The sequence below is a fragment of the Scyliorhinus canicula genome, chromosome 22 (assembly GCF_902713615.1).
Source record: "Scyliorhinus canicula chromosome 22, sScyCan1.1, whole genome shotgun sequence".
Classification (NCBI taxonomy): domain Eukaryota; kingdom Metazoa; phylum Chordata; class Chondrichthyes; order Carcharhiniformes; family Scyliorhinidae; genus Scyliorhinus; species Scyliorhinus canicula.
Genome location: NC_052167.1, coordinates 21069474 through 21093250, shown reverse-complemented (window position 1 = coordinate 21093250; position 23777 = coordinate 21069474). Strand labels below are relative to the sequence as shown.

The 23777-nt window shown below is 48.1% G+C and overlaps 1 protein-coding gene across 1 annotated transcript in view; it reads right to left on the bottom strand.

Annotated features, from left to right (window-relative positions):
- Positions 1–22013, bottom strand: part of LOC119956147 (annexin A4-like) — a 60798-nt gene extending 38785 nt beyond the window's left edge. Inside the window, exons 1-4 of the mRNA XM_038783059.1 lie at positions 21735–22013; positions 13785–13872; positions 3896–3990; positions 1947–2060 (exon numbers count right to left, since the gene is read on the bottom strand). Of these exons, the coding sequence (XP_038638987.1) occupies positions 1947–2060; positions 3896–3990; positions 13785–13872; positions 21735–21758 (321 nt within the window). The 5' untranslated portion in view covers positions 21759–22013. The remainder of the gene's footprint in view (positions 1–1946; positions 2061–3895; positions 3991–13784; positions 13873–21734) is intronic.
- Between the last annotated feature and the right edge of the window lie 1764 nt (positions 22014–23777).

Below are 23777 nucleotides of genomic sequence, written 5' to 3'. Positions count from 1 at the left end.
GCAGTGTTAATGCAAGCCTACTTGTGACACTAATAAAGATTTTTTTTTACTTTTGTAAAATTTAGTGTACCCAATTCATGGGCGCGATTCTCCCAACGGGAGACTGAGTGCCGACGTCGGAGTGAAACCCGTAGGGCGCAATTCTCCGCACTCACGACGGTGCGGAGAATAGCGTGGCTCGTAAAATTTTACGGCCATGCTAGTCCGACGCCCTCCCGCTATTCTCCCCCCCCCCCCCCCCCACGCCCGACACCTGATACGAATCGCTGCCGCCGTTTTTTTACGGCCAGCAGCGATTCTCAGCTGTCCGATGGGCCGAGTTCCCAGCCCTTTACGGCTGTTTTTATGAACGGCAACCACACCTGGTCTGGCCGTTCGTAAAAACGGCCGTAAAGTCCCGATTTTTAAAACCATGGCACCAATTGGCACGGCAGTACCACGGCCGTGCCAAGGGTGCCATGGGCCCGCGATCGGGGCAGCGGGTCCGATGCCCGCGCACTCTTTGTCCCTCCGCCGCCCCGCTGTATCACTTCATGGGGCGGCTGAGGGGCATCCCGGCCCGCGCATGCGCGGGTTTCGCGCAAATGCACGATGACGTCATCCGCGCATGCGCGGGTTGGAGTCTTCCAATCCGCGCATGCGCGGCTGACGTCATATGACGCGTCAGCCGGCGCAAACTCTGGCAAGCGGGCTTAACGAAATTTGTTAAGCCCGCGATGCCGGAGTTTACGGCGGCGGCATGCTAGCCCCGACCGGGGACCAGAATCGGTTCCCGGTCGGGGAGGGGGGGGGGGCTGGCGTCAAACCCGCCCGGATTTGACGCCAGCCTTACGATTTCTCCCCCTCTGGGAGAATCGCGCCCGGAGTGTTTCACTCCGGCGTCGGAGGCCGCTCCTCGCACCCTATTCTCCCCCCCAGGGGGCTAGGAGCGGCAGTTCGTGAATACCGAACGCCCGGCCTTGACGCTTGCGTCAAAGCGGCGCGCCGGGAATGACACGGCCGGCGGCGGCGAGGTGACGTCAACCGCGCATGCGCACGTTGGCCGGCTCCAACCCGCGCATGCGCGGTTGCCGTCTTCCCCTCCGCTGCCCCCGCAAGACATGGCGGCTTGATCTTGCGGGCGGTGGAGGGAAAAGAGTGTGTCTCTTAGAGACGCCGACCCGACTATCGGTGGGCACCGATCGTGGGCCAGTCACCTCATGAGCATGCCCGTGGTGCTCGATCCTCCCTCCACCCCCCACAGGCCCCACACTTACCTGTCGCGCGCTTTTCACGACGGCAGCGACCAGGTGTGGTTGCAGACGTGAACCGGTCGGGTTCGTCAGGCCGCTCGGCCTATCTGGGCCGGAGAATCGCCGGTCGCCATGAAAAACGGCGAGCGGCGATTCTCCGAGCGGCGTGTCGAAAAACGCGACACGCTATTTTTGGGGGGTGGGAGAATCGCGGGGGGGGGGGGGTGGGAGAATCGCGGGGGGTGCCAGGGCAGCGTGTCGTGATTCACCCGGCCCTCCCGCGATTCTCCCACCCGGCGTGAGGAGCGGAGAATCGCGCCCCATTTCTTTTCAATTAAGGGGCAATTTAGCGTGGCCAATCCATCTAGCCTGCACGTCTTTGGGGTTGTGGGGGCGAAACCCACGGAAGAATGTGCAAACTCCACACGGACAGTGACCCAGAGCCGGGATCGAACCTGGGACCTCGGCGTCGTGAGGTAGCAATGCTAACCACTGCGCCACCATGCTGCCCCAAAGATTATTATTATTACTTGCCTCAAGAATTGGCAAAGGATACCTCTTGTTTGTCCTTGCCCAATACAGTGAGTGGTGTAGTTTTGACTGACAGGCCTGCCGTTTTCAAGCCTTTAAAAGACACTACATGGTTTAAATTTAGGCCACGGAGTTGCTTTTACTAACACAAGACTAAATCGAATAAGGATAGCTGTGACTTACGTCCATTGCACATGATAGTTCTTTCGCATCAAATTTTCCAGGAGTTAGCAGTAATCCTTCAATTACAGATTCAAAGTCTCCTCCAAGCTCTGATTTCAGCTCTTCGATGAGGCTCTATCACAATTTAATAACACAATTTAAATGTAAAATGTGTTGAATCATCAGTGAAAGATGTACATTGTCAATAAAGTAGGGAATGCTACTCCGAGGCCTGTTACTGACAGAGTTATCAAGCATGGAATGGAGAAGCAGAGTATCAATTTGAAAGTACTTCATAAATTTTGACACAATTTTAGTGATATCTTATCTCGCTACAACTATCAACATTCTGTCCTTGCAATCCTGGGAATGAGAACTTTTATTTTAAAATATTATCTGTTAATAAGCTTTTCCAAGCCTTGAAATGAGCTTTGAAACACATAGACCATTTGTTCACATCATCATTACATCCCCCAATTTCATTTCATAGAATCCCTACAGTGCAGGAGGCGGCCATTTGGCCCATCGATTCTGCACTGACCCTCTGAAACAGCAACCTACCTAGGCCACTCCAAGGTCCTATCTCCATAACTCCACCTAACCTGCACATCTTTGGATACTAAGGGGCAATTTAGAGTGGCCAATCCAGCTTTCTTTTAATAAATTTAGAGTAACCCATTCATTTTTTCCAATTAAGGGGCAATTTAGCATGGCCAATCCACCTCCCCTGCACATTTTTGGGTTGTGGGGGCGAAACCAACGCAAACACGGGGAGAATGTGCAAACTCAACACGGACAGTGACCCAGAGCCGAGATCGAACCTGGGTCCTCGGCGCCGTGAGGCAGCAGTGCTAACCCCTGTGCTACTGTGCTGCCCTTTGGCCAACCCACCTAACCTGCACATCTTTAGACTGTGGGAGGAAACCGGAGCATCCGGAGGAAACCCACGCTGACAACATCCACACAGACAGTCACCCAAGGCCGGAATTGAACCTGGGTCCCTGGTGCTGTGAGGCAGTAGTGCTAACCACTTTGCCACTGTGCCGCACATGCAAAATCTGCTGCACAATATTCCTTGCCTTTTCTACCTCTATACTTGAGTGTGCACTCCTGACCGACCACCCACACATTCTAACTTCTGTAAATCTGAGATCATTCAATAGGGTGACACCATTCCCTAAATCTGTGAACATATTAAATATAGGATTGTTTCCACTCAAGAGTACACCAAACATCAGCTGCCTTTGCACTCAGAAATGCAAAGTATGTTTATGGTGTCCTTACAATAAAGCACAATGACTGTTTGTTTAACTTACAAATAAACCTTTCTGCTAATGAAACAGAGAGTGCACTATACCATTTAAACTCTTGTCTATTATGGTCTTGCTCTGTCAGCATAGAACATAGAACTTACAGTGCAGAAGGAGGCCATTCAGCCCATCGAGTCTGCACCAACCCACTTAAGCCCTCACTTCCACCCTATCCCCGTAACCCCAATGACCCCTCCTCACCTTTTTGAACACTAAGGGCAATTTAGCATGGCCAATCCACCTAACCTGCACATCTTTGGACTTTGGGATGAAACCGGAGCACCCGGAAGAAACCCTCGCAGGCATGGGGAGAAGGTGCAGACTCCGCACAGACAGTGACCCAGCGGGGAATCGAACCTGGGACCCTGGCGCTGTGAAGCCACAGTGCTATCCACTTGTGCTACCGTGCCGCCCAATTGTTGCAGGGTGACAATTCCAAAAAGAAATATATAGGGAGTATAATAGCACATCTTCCCACAACAATAGTATCCAAATCTGAAATATTTTGTCCATCTATTATGCAATGCTCTCTTCGCATTTTATTTTTTGCTAGTACTTGATGGGAAAAAGGTTACACTGATTTTTCCTCTGATATACTTTTCTTCCAGCATGTGTTAACTTTTGCACAGTATATTGAGCTAATTCAGATATGTCCATTACCTTATCATAGCTCGACTTAAATGATTCAATGATTTTCTGTCGTTGAAAATTCGTTCGATTTGTCAAAACGTCGATAATTTCATCTTCATTTGTTCCTGGTGAAATAACAAAGCAATTAGCCTCTGTCATGGGTCAGGATTTAGAGAACCCCAAAGTGTATCATGGCGTTCACCTGACCCACAGCTTTTAATAGATTGTGGTATGGGGAGCACGCGGCCCACTCTACAGGTGTGGTACAGCAGAAAAGGACAAGTATTTCTTTAAAACAAAACAATGTTTATTCTATGAACGCAAGTTAACCTTTTTTAAAACAAACAGTGAACATCTAATTCAAATGCGACGCCAAAGACTACAACACTAAGTAACCCTGTAAGCTGTCCTTTTAACATCCAAAAGACTTAACAAACCTTCAAACAGAAGCACATTATGTTTACATTCAATACTGAGACCGTTTACAATTCTGATTTCACCAAAATGATCCATAGATAGCCTTTGGATGGCAGAGATCAACAGTACAGCTCTTTGTTTAAACTTCAGATGCAGCTCACTGATAAAATCACACACCTCAGCTTTTTCTCAAACTGAAACTAAAAAGCAGTAGAGCTCAGCTCCACCCACACTCTGACATCACTCTAGTAACATGAGCAGCTTCATTTCTTAAAGGTACATTTCCTAAACACCTCATTTCTTAAAGGTACTCTCACATGGCACATCTAATTAAAAATACCAATTAGATAACTGATTAACACTAGAGCAAACAGGAAAGAGACTTACTGGAGTTGAAACATTGGCCGGATTTCTCCATCCCGGAGTCTCAGTGCTCCCACCAGCGGAGAATCTGGACTGATCTCCAATGGCACTAGGAGCAGGGCCCAGGTGGGCACCTCAGTCCTTGGCCATGCAAATTTATGCATGGCAGAGAGTATGTTGGTTTCCATCCAAATGCCGGTATCGGGCCACCATTTTGAGTGTGCGGTCTGATCCCAGAATGCAGCAGCAGGACCCCCCCCTCACAACGCAAAACGTGACCTCCCCACTGACAAGGAGGGCACCCCCAACTTCTCGTCATGGGAATGATGGGTCAGCCCCCCAAACATGTCGCAAGCATGAGGGTGACCTGATTCCATTCCCCCCCTTCAGCCACCTCTTTCAGTGCCCATCCACTGGCATTGCCAATAGTGCACTGTCCCCATGGCATGGCACCAACACCCTAGCAGCGACACCCCAGCCTGGCATAGTGGACACCAAAGGGTCACTTAGCTGCATTGAGGTGGTCAGGAGCTTGTCAATCATAGCCAAGCTGTTTATAAATATTGTGGTTAGCATCAAAGCAGAGCATGTGAGATGCATTCAAGCGTGAAGGGAAAGATGAAGCCTCCCCCACCTCCACCAGCTGTGTTTGAACTATTAAGCTGTCAATCTCAGGTCGGCGAAAGGTATTGCTCTGTGAAATTGAATGGATAGCTAATATTTCAAAGGATCGCAGAGGATTTGAAGCCTTTCCAAGTGTTGTTCGCTTTCGCGAAAACCTCTGACACTTCAAAAACCTGCAGTTTTAAAAGGCCTATGTCTCAGGGAGAAGATGTTAGGAAAGGGAAAGTGTTCCTGCGTTGATTCGTCCCTGGATTGCCAGGAATGCTCATCAGCTGCCAAGCAGAGCAGTTCAGGGTGAGGAGGCCAAAAGGATGCTGTTGAGCAGAGGGCTACCTGAGATCACCAGGCCAACGGTATTCTTCAGGTTGCCCAGGGCTGGAAGGGGCAGTCCACTCGGGATACACATCTAGGGAGAAGGTCCAGGAGTCAACCCTTCACCACAGCCCGAGCCCACCCAGCCCCCAGGGCCCTTAGGGGCCCATTATCTATGGAATGACCCCTTGACCCCTTACAGAATCCATGTACCAGGGCTGCTCTTGGCAATACTTGCACCAAGCTCCCCCGGTGACCTCCCGCTGTGGGGGGGGGGGGGGGGGGGGGGGGGGTCAGAGGAACACATTGGTGCAGAGAAATGGGCTTCCAGCCATTAATTGCATCTTGGTGCATAAAAATGAGCACTTTGCATGTTCCCGCCAGAATGGGGTGGGTAGTCCGCTAGGGATGACGGCATGGGAGCAGAGACTGGGGACGGGTCTGCTCCCGGTCACGATCCCATTTCTCAGCCAATGCTCCATCCTCCGGTATTCCCAATCGCAGCGAATGGAGAATCCTGGCCGTTAACTGTGTTTCTCTCTCCACAGATGCAGCCTGGCCTCCTGAGTGTTTCATATCTCCAGCATCCGCAGTAATTTGCATTTATTGCAGTAATAGACATGCAATTGAGTTTAACTCACAACCTTCTTCATCGCATGCACACTCGGCTCCTTCTGAAAAAATGTTTGCCAATCGCAGCAGCTCATCTGTCAGCTCTTCTAGGTATTCCCACCTCTTCAGAAGGTGGGAACAGGTCTTGAGGAAGGAGCAGTGCTCCGAAAGCTAGTGTTTGAAACAAACCTGTTGGACTTTAACCTGGTGTTGTAAGACTTCTTACTGTGCTCACCCCAGTCCAACGCCGGCATCTCCACATCATAGCATCCAGTGTGATAATTACTGACTGAACTATTCTGATCTTGTGTATGGGGTAGATTGGAAATGGAAGGAGAAAATAAGATGGTTGCGCACAGTAATTTGTTTCTATGATCAAAGAATCATGGTTTCAGTGGCATTCTTTTCTCTAGAAAAAGACACAGCCAAGGGATGTCCTCATAGACCTAGACTCAGAAGCTTCCCAAGCCTAGAAACACATGAGGTGGACAAACTATATATTGTCCCATAATTCACATTTTCTGAAATAGGTAGGCAGCAGGGTAGCATGGTGGTTAGCATAAATGCTTCACAGCTCCAGGGTCCCAGGTTCGATTCCCGGCTGGGTCACTGTCTGTGTGGAGTCTGCACGTCCTCCCCCTGTGTGCGTGGGTTTCCTCCGGGTGCTCCGGTTTCCTCCCATAGTCCAAAGATGTGCGGATTAGGTAGATTGGCCATGCTAAATTGCCCGTAGTGTCCTAATAAAAGTAAGGTTAAGGGGGGGGTTGTTGGTTTACGGGTATAGGGTGGATACGTGGGTTTGAGTAGGGTGATCATGGCTCGGCACAACATTGAGGGCCGAAGGGCCTGTTCTGTGCTGTACTGTTCTATGTTCTATGTTCTAGGTCTCTAGCCTGAAGCCAGAGGCTATACCTTGAAAGGTGCCACTCCATGTCAAGCATAGCTGATCAGGAGACACACCTGTTCTTACTCACTGAAAGGAGTTGCAGGTTGATAATCAACCTTGTTTAGCAGCAATATGATCAAACCTTCCATGGCCATCAAGTCCTGGGATCCTCAAATTGTAGTCACCGTTGTCATGAATCCACCTGGAGACAGCAGTAGACAGTATTCACAGGGCCTCAATCGGTATGTGTCTCTCCTGGTAACAAGTTTAACAGTCTGTGTGAATGGCTTAAGGAGCAGAAACAGGTTGTAGACGATTGGAAAGGTCACCAAGATAGACATATGCTAATGTCTAGTCAAGGAAGTTGGAGGGGGAAACAGCCGAATACACAGAAGGCATAATCAAAGAACAACAAAGGGTTAACTGACAAATCCCTGAGAAGAAAGGGATGTAGTTACCATCCGGCAATCTCAAAAAGCAGGCAGGCCAGTTTCCTGCCACCATGCCTGAAGGCCAAGTTTACAGCAAACAAATTTCTAAATCTTAGAACCAGGGCAGTGCAGAAAACCTTTTTTTTAAATGCGACACTGATTGCGTATTGGGCAGAGCATTGAAAGAGCTCTTCTTCAAAACAGGGGGAAGACAGGATGAATATTAATGGCTCTTCCGAAAGGTGGCACCTTCGACAGCGTGGTACTCCGTCAGTCCTTCACTCAAGAGGCAAGATTGTCATTAACCAAGCCACAGCTGACATAATAAAGGGAAGCATTACAAGAAGCTAGCCATTTTAATATTGTGGATACCAGGGCAGCAGATACCTGGGAACCCCACCATCTGGAGGTTCCCCTCCAAGTCACTCACCATCCTGACTTGGAATATATTGCCTTTCCTTCACTGTCGCTGGGGCAAAATCCCTGACAGCTCAGTGGGTGTACCTACACCTCAGGGACAGCTGCGGTTCAAGAAGGCAACTCACCACCAGCTTCTGATGTGCAACTAGGGATGGGCAATAAATGCTGGCCTAACCAGCGACGCCCACATCCCACAGACTGATAAAAAGAAAGTAAGCACAGTACGCCAAGCAAAATATGGTACTTTTCATAGAATCCCTACAGTGCAGGAGGCCATTCGGCTCATCGAGTCTGTGTCAACCCTTTGAAAGACCACCCTACCTAGGTCCAATCCCCCGCCCTATCCCTGCAACCCCCAGCCTAAGTGACAATTTAGCACAGGCCTAACCTGCACATCTTTGGACTTTTAGGAGTTAATTCTGGATGAAATCCAAAAAATTAGCACAGATGTTTGACTTTCAGGCTGGGAACTTGAGTCAACTGCTAACGTCATCGATTTATAGTGGAAGCAGTGCGTTGAAAGTAGGATCTTTATTTACACACTTTAGAGCGATGGGATTAATGAGGGGAGGATGAATTCCGAATAACCTGTTTTGTATCAAAGATCATGATGTAGCAAAACGTAGGCCGGCGCTTCAACTTACAAAGCAATGGAGGATAGAAACATACCATACAACCAACGATTAATCTGAAAAATAATTGAAGATTTACATCCTTTTGACGAGTGTATTTTTGCAATTTACAGCATTTTAAATTAAGCTGCAGGTTTGCACATCTACAAACTTCATTGTGGTTCAAATCTTGTAAAGTATCAAACAAGGTGTACAGGTGTTGACTGGTATGTTACACAGCTCTTCCAGTCTCCTGCTCTGGAAAGAAGTTTTGCATCGTATATGCCAACCTAGAATACTGAAGAACGTTAATAAAAACGCCTGAACATTGGCTCAATATCTTAGCAATGCTGAGAGTGTTTTGGGGTAAGGAGTTGTAAGCCGAAGCAGTAAGGATCTAACATTTATTCACTTCATTGGAGGGCGGGAGATCACGCACAAACGTCAGGTTTGCAGTGATGGTGGATTTGGAAATCATTGAAGGAGGATGTGAATGTTACAGACCCAGGAGATTTATTTCCCACAGGGCAGGCAGAACCACGAAGCATTCCGAAACATGACACTCCATTTGATTTGTTGCCTGGAACTCTCACAAGCCTGCTTTCCTCGTCTGTCAAGCAAAACCATTTCTCCTGAAGGGGGTTACCAGCATTTGACAGATGCAAATGCTGGCGCTGTATTGGCTGATGGGTTGTATTGGCTGCAATATTATTCTGGTGATCAGTTCAACATACTCCTGGTGTAATTAGGGAACCAAAACATTTTATAATATACACCTATAATACAACTGGCAGCATACCCTGCATTCACTAATAAAATTATCTCGATGTTGCCTTCCTTTCCTAGAATCCATGAAAACTGAGAGATAGAAATGACCTAGATTGAGAATATTCTGAGATTGCTGTTAATAAATAATTATTTTAAGTAGCTTTCAGGACAGCTGCATGATGGTGCAGTGGTTAGCACTGCTGCCTACGGCGCTGAGGACCAGGGTTCGATCCCAGCCCCGGGCCACCGTCTGTGTGGAGTTTGCACATTCTCCCCGTGTCTGTATGGGTCTCGCTCCCACAACCCAGGGATACATAGAAGATAGGAGCAAGAGGAGGCCTTTTAGCCCTTCGAGCCTGCTCCGCCATTCATCACGATCATGGCTGGTCATCCTACTCAATAGCCTAATCCTCCTTTCTCATCATAACCTTTAATCCCATTCGCCCCAAGTGGTATATCCAGCCGCCTCTTGAATATATTCAATGTTTTAGCATCAACTACTTCCTGTGGTAATGAATTCCACAGGCTCATCACTCTTTGGGTGAAGAAATGTCTCCTCATCTCTGTAATGTGCAGGTTAGGTGGATTGCTCTTTAGTTGGAAAGGAATAATTGGGTACTCTAAATTTATAAAAGAAAAGTAGCTTTCAGGACTCAATATTACTGGAACACAATTATAGGATTGCACTGAAATATTAACTTGCCGTTCCCACTTTTAGGTGTTGGCCAAGCAGATCTCCATCTCAACAATATTTAGTGTTGTAAAACAGAAGTGTAATCAGACAAAGCCTGACACAGAGCTGAAGGAGGCAACCTTAAGTCAGGTGACTTGGTCACGGAGGGATGCTTAAAGGAGCATCTTAAGAGAGGGTTAAGGGGGGCACAATTCCAGAGTTTAGGGTACACCCACCACTGGTGGGACAAAGGAACACACAAGAAGCCCAAGTTGGAACATACTGGGATTTTCACAGTAACTTCATTGCATGTAAATGTAAGCCTACTTGTGACACTAATAAAGATTATTATTTATTTCTCGAAACTTAATACATGAAGCTAGAAATTAACGTTGGGGATAACAGCAGATGAACATTTAAATATGTCAAATATTCTTCTCTCCACTACTTTTGAAATATATTAACAGATTAATATGGTCATCAAATAATGAGCAGAGGAATGTTTATATACGCGTTAAGCATTCATTTTGTATCAGTAAAGGTAATTTCTAGCTTATATTGGTTTTAGGGGAGATAGATATAGGACAGATGTCAGAGGGAGGTTCTTTACTCAGAGAGTAGTAAGGGCATGGAATGCTCTGCCTGCAACAGTAGTGGGCTTGCCAACACTAAACGCATTCAAATGGTCATTGGATAGACATATGGATAGACAATAGTAAGGGAATAGAGGGGTTTCACAGGACGGCGCAACATCGAGGGCCGAAGGGCCTGTACTGCGCTGTAATGTTCTATGTTCTATGTTCTATTTTCAATGACTGGAAATAAAATTCATTATAACTGCAATCATTGAAAAGCTAAAACTGCATGAAAACAGGATGTTACAAGACAAGCAGTGGAAACTGAATTTTGTGTTGTAAAGTGTACCAATTTGACAGTCTGGTCACAGCACAGAACAGGCCCTTCGGCCCTCGATGTTGTGCCGAGCAATGATCACCCTACTCAAACCCACGTATCCACCCTATACCCGTAACCCAACAACCTCCCTCTTAACCTTAATTTTTAGGACACTACGGGCAATTTAGCATGGCCAATCCACCTAACCCCTTAACCTTACTTTTTAGGACACTACGGGCAATTTAGCGCGGCCAATCCACCTAACCTGCACATCTTTGGACTGTGGGAGGAAACCGGAGCACCCGGAGGAAACCCACGCACACACGGGGAGGACGTGCAGACTCCGCACAGACAGTGACCCAGCCGGGAATCGAACCTGGGACCCTGGAGCTGTGAAGCATTTATGCTAACCACCATGCTACCATGCTGCCCTTACATAGGCTTACATTAACACTGCAAAGAAGTTACTGTGAAAATCCCCTCGTCGCCACATTCCGGCGCCTGTTCGGGTACACCGAGGGAGAATTCAGAATGTCCAATTCACCTCACAAACACGTCTTTCGGGACTTGTGGGAGGAAACCGGAGCACCCGGAGGAAACCCACGCAGACACGGGGAGAACGTGCAGACTCCGCACAGGCAGTGACTCAAGTGGGAATCGAACCTGGGACCCTGGTGCTGTGAAGTAACAATGCTAACCACTGGGCTAAATTGCAGTCCATATATGGACAGTGCAGATTACATCCCCAATTACTGCACAAAAATTCTTCCATAACTATATAACCGAGTGGAAACACAGTTCTAAGAATTTCAGAGCATAAATAATTGCTATATTCACATGCAAACAGATCAAGGGTCTGTGTTACACAGAAGTGGAATCCTACTGAGGAAAATATCAACATAACTTTTACAACCAGGAAACTGCCTCTTTATTTGAAGAACAGGTGCAGCTAGTATTGAAGTCAATAGACTTCACGGAAGTGTACCTGTCGTATAAAGTTTCTTTAAAAGGCAAACAAAAAGATTTGAAAGGTACATTTAAACAGCTTGCTCTATTTGACTTCTTGGGGACAAACACGACATAAAACCTGTAACTTCGGCTCTTAAAAACTATGTCAAAATAATGTTTTTCTTCCTCCAATTTACATGCAACTAATTAGTGGGAAAAGGCGACATTTGGTTCTTAGTTCCAATAAAATATGAAATAAATTGTGAAATATACACAATCTGAAAGTTGGCATACATGATTAATACACCTCATCCACTTTGGTTTAAGCATCTTTTTTTTTTAATTTAACCCACTTTCTAAGGATTATCTCACTTTAAAAAGTAATCACAGTTTTACCATTTTACTCTGGAGTTAAATGAAAAATGAAATGAAAATCGCTTATTGTCACGAGTAGGCTTCAATGAAGTTACTGTGAAAAGCCCCTAGTCGCCACACTCCGGCGCCTGTCCGGGGAGGCTGGTAAAGATCCTCTGGAGGGGTAGAGGGTTTCCTATTGAACCTATTCTGCTCAGCGGCATGCTCTGAATCATACCAATCGAGTTCAGGAAAATTATTAACCGTGGTCAAGGACCTTTGAGTAAATCAGTCTCGACTGAATGATAACAAGGATATGTCTACTGCTTTTGAAATGGGTTTTACAAATTCAAAAGCAGAGGGGGCGATTCTCCCACCGCATTGCACCCAGCACACATCCCGCTATTCTCGGAGAATAACGGATAATCCTAAATGGGGTTCACACCAGGTGCCAAACGAAGCCCGATGTTCCTGGCCCATGGCACCGGATGCAATCTGGTTCACGCCCTCAAAACCCACAAAATTAAATCAGCATTTAAACTAATTTAAATATGCATTTCCAGGTTATAGCCAATCCCGGCTCCAGGGATTCAGTGCCCCCACTAGCGCAGCGTGAGGTGGCAGGAATCCCTACCGGTCTCCATCAATGGGGACCAGACGTGATGACCACAGACGCACATGAGGGCTCGGAAGCCATTGGAGCTTCCGGGTGTTCAGGGACAGGGCCCTGGCACCCTGGCAGTGCCAAGCTGGCATGGACAGTTTGGCACCGTCAGGGGGCAGGATGGGGCATTGCAATGAAAGGGAGGGGGGAGAATTGAAGGAGGGCCTTAGGCAACCCCTCAGAGGGGGGTCTCGGTCCCTAGGCTGGAGTTGATGCCTGTGAGTGTGATGGGAGGGCGCTGTAGAATTGTCTGGCGATCAGGGTGCCCCTTAAAAATTGACATCCGAATCTTTGAGGAGCCAGCCAGCCGACATCTCTCGATCCTGCACTTCGCTTTCCCACCAGGAATCTCCCCAAGCTCCAAATAAAATGACTAAGTGTGGGTGTATTGCGATGGGAATCGTACCGGTACAGACAGCGGAATTCTCACCGGTTTTCCCAGCCGAAACGACACTTAGGGCAGGATTCTCTGGCTGCGCCCATCCCCTCGCCAATATTCCCACCCGAGGGCACTGGACCTTTATGTGGTCTGCGTCCCGCCCGTGACGATCTTGTGGCGGGCGCGGAAGAAGAAACCAGCCCTTAGTCATTTGGGGAGAATTCTGCCCCGTGTTCCTATTTCCTTTACATACTCACTTTTAGGAGTACAGTTTCCCCCTCATTCATAGAAGAGAGTTGATCAGAATTTCTCCAGTTACTGCCAATGAACACGCGAACAGCGTCTACAAGTCCAAGAAGTTCACTACATGTGCAAGGGGGCCTGCTGAGGGCTTCAATAGTGGTTGTCTGAAACATAGGCTGCCATGGGGAAGGGAGTAAAAGGGGCCTTGACACCCTGCACCCCCCCCCCCCCCCCCCACCACCACCACCCAGCGACCCAATGCAATTCTTTCTCCTCAATCATGCAGTTTAACAGGAAAATGTTTTGAAAACTTTAGTTACCGAGTCCTTTCATAGCATTGCGAAGACATTCTGCATCATCATAAGCATTGAAGCCAGGACTTGGCCTGACGGTGCCTCTTGTCTGCATCTAAGTGGGGGGGAAAAAAACATAGTAATGATATTTTATCAATCATTTCATTTAGAGGCTTCCGGTGTGCACCATGGAGTAAGTGGTCACACACAAGGCAGCTCTTGCCCAAGGTTACAGAAAATAGCTCTTTTTTAATCAATACGGGGTGGAATTTTGATGAAAAGACATAGGTGAATGTTGGAGGAGTACTTTCCCCCAGGAATGGTATGTCTCTTGGTTACCAGACCCTCAGAAACAGTGAAAGATTTAGCTGAAGCAGCAGCAAACAAAAGCCTCTTCCAGCTTGCAGACGGGGGAAGGGCGAGCTTAAAGGCCTCAAGTTGACTTGAGGGCCTTTATTAAAACTGAATTCTAGCAGAAGAGGGAACAACTGTGAAAAGATCTCACCAAGGCCATTGAAGAAGCGGTGACGGCTGACTTCGGTGATGGCGGAAGGGAGGCAGCCGGGTGTTGGAGGGCTCCCATTCGGGAACGGCATTGTCGGTGATTGACGCCCGGTCCTGGGGGCAGCGAAGGCGGTGAAGGCCAGGAGAAAGCACAGGGAAGGGATATGTCGAGGTCCAGTAAGAAAACGGCTGTGAAAACAGCTGAAAGTTCGTTGGGGAGTAGAAAGGTCACCGCGGGGTCACCAAGGAAAATGGAGGCTGGAGCACCAGGGGAGGCCGCATTGCTACGGCTGAAGAAATAACTACGGTGATGGTTGCGGAATTCGAAAGGCAGTTTACAAAATACATGGCGACAATGAGGAAGGAGATGAGGGAGGTTTTGAGTGTGCTGGTGGAGGAGGCGATTTCCCCGGTGACGACGGCGTTGGCGAGCGCAGTGGCGGAGGTGCGGGAGCAAGGGGAGGCACTGAAGGAAGTGGAGGAGACATTATTGCAGCACGGTGATCAACTTACCTCGATGGGGAAGGAGATGCAGAAGGTGATGGAGATTAACAAGGATCTGCGAGGAAAAATGGAAGACCTGGAAAACAGATCCAGGCGACAGAATTTGAGGATTGTGGGGCTGCCCGAAGGAGTTGAAGGGCCGAGGCCGACTGAGTATTTTGCTACGATGTTTGCGAAACTATTGGGGGAGGGGGAGGATCCCTCCTGGTATGAACTGGATCGGGCTCATCGGTCGTGTAGGCCTGTACCAAAGGCGAGTGAGCCGCCAAGGGTAGTGACTATGTGCTTCCGTAGGTACAGTGTGAAGGAGAAGGTCCTGTGCTGGGCCAAGCAGAAGCGGGTGGTGCAGTGGGCTGGAGCTGGTATACGTGTATACCAGGACTTTACGGTGGAGCTGGCGAGGAGGTGGGCTGCCTTCAACCGGGTGAAGAGGGCACTGTACATTAGCAAGGTGCAGTGCGGCATTGTATATCCAGCGAAGCTGAGGGTGACTTACAAGCTCAAGGACTTTTATTTTGGAACGGCGGAGGCAGCGGAGGAGTTTGCGAAGGCAGAAGGACTGTGGCAGAACTGAGAAATTGAGAAATGGCCATGTGCCGATGTAACCCCATGGCTGTATTTTCTATTTTTTTGTTTGTTTGTTTCACTGCGTGCGGGTGTATGGGCTAAAGGAGCCGGTGTTGTATATACTTGGACAAGTGGGGGGACTTGCAGTCGAAGTGAGGGCTCCGTGGGGTGTAGGTGGATACGCCGGGTTTGTGTGCTAAAAGGGGATTTTTGGGCTTTCCTAGGGCCGGGCAAGGGGGAAAGGGACACAGGCGGGGGCCTCCACGCTGGCCGGTTAAAGCCGGCCAGTGAACGGGAGTGAGGTGGAGGGAGGGTCTGCGGCCATCGGAGCCTGGCAGAACAGGGTCCGAGTGGTCTAGCCGGGGTGGAAAGTTGGGGGGAAGGAACCGAGGTTGGGGGGAGGTGTTTTACAAGAGGCAGTGGACGGGAGGAGTTGGGGAGGAGTGGAGGGGGGGGGGGGGGGGGGTTACAACTCTTGGGTATCATGTACGGCGCTCTTTCAGAGGTTGGACGGCGTTGAGTGTGGGGATGGGGGGGGGGGGATGGGGGGGGGGAGGGGGTGGGGGGTTGGGGGGAGAGGGCTCTATGGTGACCCTGGGCGGTCCCGGACTCCTTTTTTCTTTTTCTCCTTTGTTTTTTGTTTCCACCGTGGGATGGTTTGTCTTATTGGATACATATATTGAAAGGTGGGCCGGTGTTTGGGGTGGTGGGAGGATGGGATCGTTGTTATTGTCAAGGGGATTGATTTTATATTTGTTACCGTTTACTGTCTGTGGGTGGGGTGTAAATTTTGAAGGAAAATGTGAAAATAGAGAATAAAAACATTTATTAAATTAAAAAAATCATTTCATTTAGAAATTGCAGACGTTTCAGGTTTTAACAGAGATAAAGACAGGATTCTCTGCCGGAGTGATTCTCCGTTCTGCCAGCAGCAGCGCACCCACGCTTGTGGGTTTCCCAGTGGCATGGGGTGGTCACAATGGGAAATCCCATCAGCAGGTAGCGGGAACGGCCGCCGAGGAACACATGACCGGAGCATCCCGACCACAGTTTAACAATGGAATGGATCATTTGTGCTATTAATTTTTCGAGGGCTTGTGTTTTACAAATTAAATTTACAGTTCAGAATTTTTCTCTCCATCATTTTGCACCCATATTTATAGCGCAGTTTCCAAAAACAGACCAAAGATCTTTAACCATGAAATTTGTCTCTTTATTCACCATTACATACAAGTTAGCATGCCCAAGTTAAGTAACTCACTCCCAACCCTTAGATGCGTCACTCAGCAGATAATACATTAATTCTTAAAACGTCTTTGAATCGAAGATTACGTATAGAGGATTCCACTTGCACCTCCTCACGACAAAGCATAAAAGGAATAATAAGCCTCAATAGGACAGCAGGGTAGCACAGTGGTTAGCACTGTTGTTTCACAGCGCCTGGCACTGTTGCTTCACAGCACCAGGGTCCCAGGTTCGATTCCTGGCTGGGTCACTGCCTGTGCAGTGTCTGCAGGTGCTCCCCGTGTCTGCATGGGTTTCCTCCGGGTGCTCCGGTTTCCTCCCACAAGTCCCGAAAGACGTGCTGTTAGGTGAATTGGACATTCTGAATTCTCCCTCTGTGTACCCGAACTGGCGCCGGAGTGTGGCGACTAAGGCATTTTCACAGTAACTTCATTGCAGTGTTAATGTAAGCCTACTTGTGACAATAATAAAGATTATTATAAAAAGAAAGTCTGAGATTTGACGGTATTTTTAATTTGAAGGTTAAGCCTGGTGAAAATGAAATGAAATGAAAATCGCTTATTGTCACGAGTAGGCTTCAAATGAAGTTACTGTGAAAATCCCCTAGTCGCCACATTCCGGCGCCTGTTCGGGGAGGCTGGTACGGGAATTGAACCGTGCTGCTGGCCTGCCTTGGTCTGCTTTTAAAGCCAGCGATTTAGCCCTGTGCTAAACCAGCCCCTAAAATCAGTCTGGAAACCCAAGAAATTGTAATATTTTTCTGTTGGTAATATTCTGGTCATATTTTTAAACTGAACGGCAATTAAAGCAACAGACAGAGTGACTGTGTGAATGTAAACTGCGAGTTTGATATGTTATTAAGCCGGCCTAGTCTTCAAACATATGTTTACCCAAGGTAAGTTAGTAAGAATGGTTACAGAACCGGAATAGATTTGAATGAGCGTTGTGGTTCAAAGGATAAGATATGCAGAGGGATGAAAGAAAGTGCCATAGGTTAGAGTATGGATAAAGAGAGTTTATTTTTAAATTGCAAATGCTAAAGTAAAGAGATTAAGTTAAACAATTCCGGGAGAGCAATTCTAAAGAAATTGGATGAGATAATGAGAGATCAAAGGGGAAGAATCTATTTTTTTAAATACTGAAATCTATGCAGGTAGCTGTTTTAGATCAACAGCAGGAATAGTTTGTTAGCTCCCAGCTAGCAGTGTGAATGAACCCAGATCTGAAAAGCAAACTGCTGGGAAACCTCGATGGGCACCCCAAGAGAGAATTAAAGGCATTTTGTGGTTTTAAAGTACATTAAAAAATCTATACATTATTGCCGAACAGTCTGGGGAATCTTAGCTCTGAAGGTGGTTAAATTAAGATTGCTTGGAGCTGTTTAATATTTTGCTACAGTGTGGAGCCTTTGTCTTATTTAAGTGTACTTCTATTTTAGTTTATTGCTTTTCCGACTTCATAAACATTTACTTTGCTATAAAATCATCACAAGTAGTCGAGGACATCATTTCTGAATTTCAAAACCTCTCCTCATACTATACAAATTGGAAACGTAAATGTGAGGTTCAGTTGTTTCAAGTTTCTCTTCTGGGATTTGAACAGCTCAGCATTTACCAACAGCCCTTAACATCGCTAAAATAGGGCAGCACGGTGGCAGAGTGGGTAGCACTGCAACCTCACAGCACTGAGGTCCCAGGTTCGATCCCGGCTCTGGGTCACTGTCCGTGTGGAGTTTGCACATTCGCCCCGTGTCTGCGTGGGTTTCGCCCCCACAATCCAAAGATGCGCAGGGTAGGTGGATTGGCCACACTAAATTGCCCCTTAATTGGAAAAATGAATTGGGTACTCTAAATTTATTTTTAAAAAGCATCACTAAAATATCTGTTGTGAGGTGGTGGCGTAGTGGTATTGTCGCTGGCCGAGTAAACCAGAAACCCAAGTTAATGGTCTGGAGACCCGGGTTCAAATCCCGCCACAGCAGATGGTGAAACTTGAATTCAATGGAATTAAAAGTTTAATGATGACCATGAAACCATAGCCAATTGTTGTAAAAATCCATCTGGTTCACTGGGAAGGAAATCTGCCATCCATACTTGGTCTGGCCAACATATACTCCAGACTCACACAATGTGGTTGACTCATAACTGCCCTCTCAAAGGCAATTAGGGATGGGTAATAAATGCATGCTGGCTCAGCCAGCAACGCCCATGAACAAATAAATAAATAATGTTCAAACAGAAAGCTGTAGTGGCTACCCAAGTAAATTGGATCCCATGTTAATCAATTTTAACATGCTTTCAGCTGATTAGCTCTTAAAACCTTAAAACTGATGATGGAGACTACATGGGCAGGATTCTCTGATCCTGGGGCTAAGTGTAAACCAGAGCGTTTTACAATAGCGTCATCTGGCCCCTAGAATCAACGATCCTGTGCCACACAGGGGTCCAGCACAGCACTGGAGAACATTGCACTGCTCCAGCTGCCAATTGGGCATCAGCACGGGTGCCGCGGGTCTGTGCATACGCTGCACGACCGGCGCCAGTTCGCGCAAAAGCGTGGGTTGCCTTCTCCGTGCCGGCCCCGACGCAACATGGCGGGCAGCTACAGGTGCCCGGGGCGGAGGAACATAGGCCCCCACCGTGATAAGTCCGCCCGTCGAACGGTAGGCCCCGATCGCAGGCCAGGCCACCGTGGAGGCCCCCCCCCCTCCCAGGGTCGGATCCCCCCTCCTCCCTACAAGGCCACCCCATGCACCATGAACGCCAGGACCACACCAGAACGTTGCCGGCAGGACTCGGCCTAACTTGGCGGGCACTCGGCCCATCACGCGGGGAGAACCCCGGGGGGGGGGGGGGGGGGGGGGGGGGCAGGCCGGCACTGCGCTGAGCGCGCCGGCGCCAATTCTCCGGTCGCCGGCGAATCGGCGGACCAGCGACAGAGCGCCGTCGTGTGATTCGTGCCCCCCCCCTTTGGGATTCAGAGAATCCCGCCCCATATTTATATAGAACTATCATCCTCCCAGCACACACCAATAACAGGCAATAAGAGCAGGAGAAATTCCTGGTCAGCCATATATGATGGGGAGAATGTTGGAGCCTCTCCCATTGCTCCAGATTACAACATGCATGTTAATGTTCACGTTGCCACAGCAACTCTGACTCCCTCCAACACACCTCTGCCACCTGAAAGCTTACCTGTATGATCAAGCTGTTGCTCATCTGTCCTAACATCTTATATGACTCATTTCCAAATTTTGTTTAACAAGGTTGCAATGAAATACCCTGGAATGTTTCCATTTGTTACAAAGGTACTCTTATTAAATGCAAAGTCCAGAATGCAGGTTAGGTGGATTGGCCACGCTAAAATTGCCTCTTGGTGTCCAAGTATGTGCGGATTGGGTGGAGATACGAGATTAGGGAGGGAGAGTGGGTCTGGGTAGTGTGCTCTTTCAGAGGGTCAGTGCGATCTCAATGAGCCGACCGGCCACCTTCCGCACGAGAGGGATTCTATGGCAAGTTTGTGTCGTTGGGCAAATAAGCTGCTTGTATCACCGGGGGCTGATTTAGCTCACTGGGCTAAATCGCTGGCTTTTAAAGCAGACCAAGCAGGCCAGCAGCACGGTTCGATTCCCGTACCAGCCTCCCCGGACAGGCGCCGGAATGTGGCGACTAGCGGCTTTTCACAGTAACTTCATTGAAGCCTACTCGTGACAATAAGTGATTTTCATTTCATTTCATTTCATTCATGGGCTCCAAGGAGGTGGGGTCATTTTCAGGAGGCAAATACAGGCTAAGAGAGGATATGATTGCAGCTCTCAAAATAAGAGAAGAATGAGTCTAATTGGGTAGATTATATTGTTGCATAGCCCTCCAGTGACAGACAACAATCGGGAGACACACCTTAGATTTTCAACCACTAAAAAAAAGAAGGGGAGGGTTGCATTTATACAGCACTCTAGCATTTCTCATAATAGAATTATAGAATTTGCAGTGCAGAAAGAGGCCATTCGGCCCATCGAGTTTACACCGGTCCTTGGAAAGAGCACCCTACCAAAGCCCACACCTCAACCCTATCCACATAACCCCACCTAACCTTTTTTTTTGGACACTAAGGGCAATTTAGCACGGCCAACCCACCTAACCTCCACATCTTTGGACTGTGGGAGGAAACCAGAGCACCCGGAGGAAACCCACGCACACACGGGGCGAATGTGCAGGCTCCGCATAGACAGTGACCCAAGCCGGGAATCAAACCTGGGACCCTGGTGCTGTGAAGCAACAAGTGCTACCGTGCCACTCCGAAACATCCTTGCCACATAACCTAAGTATAAAATACTCCCAATTCACCAAAATTGTACCAAAATGATACATGACTTTATTGATGTGAAGGCATTTGTACAGCAGTGTGCAATGTAATCAGCCCAGAACTGTACCAGTTCTCTGCAGAAAAATCTGCCTTTGAAAACTGGGTGTGGCTGAATCAACAGTTGCTCAATAAGAGACATGATACAATATGAGAGAGGCGCAATTTTCTTGATTAAAATTTGTAGTCATCCGCCCAGACTGTGAAATTGTCTTGTTCATTTCTGGACTTGAGGAACCAAGAGACCATTTACCTAATATGCAAACGGTTCCTGTTTCGACACCAGGCGAAAACACAAGACTTTTAAAAAGTCAGTTCATGGCTCATTTCCCAACGTGTGAACAATATCTTTTTTTTAAAATCAAACCCAGATTGAGCAACGCAGGTATTTCTGAAACTGTAAAATTCGCAGGTAGCATAAATCACACCGACAAATGGGTGGGGTTGCTCATTAAGGGGAGCTTCAGCCTCTCATCATCACCAAAGGAAACTCTTTATTAAAAAAATAAACGAACATTATTGTAACGTTTCCCCAACCTGACCATATCTACAGCATTTTCATGTCCGTCCATTTCATCTGGGGCAAATGGTGAAACTGGATGGTTTGTCATTTGTGATATCTTTCCTTTCACAAGAAGGGGGGGGGGGGGTAATGGCTAGGAGAAAATAACAAGTCTCAGGTATGAGAATCGTTTCTCTTCCTCCTATTTGAGTAATGTGGACAATTTATATACACGCGGTAGGATGTATAAAGCGCCCGGGATACAGAACACATTCGCTACACTGTGTACTTACATGCTGTGTCCCTTTAGCAGCCATTCTCCCGGAATCAGATGAATTGTGATTCTTATAGACGACCTAGACAGACAGACAGGCGAATCCGGTGGGTCTAACTCTGTGTGCTTTGTCTAGCCCAGTAAAGGGACACACTGACTCGCACTTGATCTGAGGATGGTTTCCTTCAATGGAAGCTATTGAGCAGATATTGGGTGTGTCCTTAATTTGCCCAGACAGGTTTTGTTTGTTCCAGAGACGCTGCACTGGCCACCGCCCACCAGGTCTTCTTTCGATCGCCCATGACCAGGCTGAGTAGCATCCGCTATCCTCACATTACTACCTGCCCTGCTGTTGGTTCCTATTCGGGCTGAAAGTCTCCACCTTTAAAACACTTTGTCTATATATAAATGTTTCTGGAACATACCTCTCCATTCACCTGAGGAAGGAGCTGCGCTCCGAAAGCTCGTGTTTGAAACAAACCTGTTGGACTTTAACCTGGTGTTGTAAGACTTCTTACTTAAAACACTTCGGCAAATGCAACCAAAGGTTCATTCTCTCTCGTCTGCCACTGGGCAAGCTGCAGGTTTACTGACTGTGTGGGGTTTGCACGTTCTCCCCGTCTCTTCGTGGGTTTCCTCCGGGTGCTCCGGTTTCCTCCCACAGTCCAAAGATGTGCAGGTTAGGTGGATTGGCCGTGATAAATTGCCCTTAGTACCCAAAAAGGACGGGTGGGGTTACAGGGATAGGGTGGAGGTGTGGACTTAAGTAGGGTGCTCTTAGGGCTGCACTGTGGCGCAATGGGTAGCTCTGCTGCCTCACGGCGCCGAGGACCCGGCCCGGGTCACTGACCGTGTGGAATTTGCACATTCTCCCCGTGTTTGCGTTTGGTTCGCCCCCACAACCCAAAGATGTGCAGGGGAGGTGGATTGGCCATGCTAAATTGCCCCTTCATTGGAAAAAAATAATTGGGTACTCTGAATTTATTTTTAAAAAGGAAGGTGCTCGTTCCAAGACTCGATAGGTCGAATGGTACTCATTCTGCACTGTAAATTCTATGTTTCTAAATTCCCTAGTGTCACTGATAGGGAGAGTTACTGCACCACTCCTTGCAATCGGAATCTGGCTATAGGGGCTGGTTTAGCACAGGGCTAAATAGCTGGCTTTGAAAGCAGACCAAAGCAGGCCAGCAGCATGGTTCAATTCCCGTACCAGCCTCCCCGAACAGGCGCCGGAATGTGGCGACTAGGGACTTTTCACAGTAACTGCATTTGAAGCCTACGTGTGACAATAAGCGATTTTCATTTCATTTCATTCATTCTTGCCTGGTGAGTGTTAAGAACCTTCGAGCATTTATTTCAGGGCAGGAGCAGCAGATGTTTGAGAGACAGGTGCTGGATTTTCTCAACTGCTGGGGGGGTTTTGGGGTTAGAGTTGAGGGTTTTTTTTAACATACAAACAAAACCCAATGTTTGTCTTTGCTGCGGTTCCAAATATACATAGCTGGTTCGTGTACACACGATGATGAATTCTCCCCTCGCTTTGACAGATGAGTGTTCAGTGAGGTAGCCACTTGTTCATAGTCCAGGTTGGTGTCCTGTCAACCTGTAACTTCCTGGTTCCCCAGCATCACATTTAGCGGGTACCCCTATGATGCGCTGCAAATTTCTCTCAGAAGTTCCCACGTAAGGGTTTACCCGGCAATTGCCCCGACCTGCTTGCTAACGGCCTCTGGATAATTGGGTTGGGCTGGGAACAATCTGTCAGAGAAGATTCAAATTGTTAACTTCCAATCATTCTGCCAGTTTTACACTGAGTGTTACTCTGCCAACCTCCAGGGGACCAACCACACCTGACCCACCTCCCTCCCAGAGCGACCAGGTTCGACTCCCTCCCCCGCCCAGACTGACCTCCTCCCTTCCTCCTCTGCCTGAGCGAACCCACTCCCTCTCTCACAGACCCTCTCCTGGTCTGACCACTCTCCAGGACAGACCCCCTCCTCAACTGACCCCCAACTCGGGCTGATCCACCCCCCTACTGGACTGCCCCCACCCGAGCTAACCC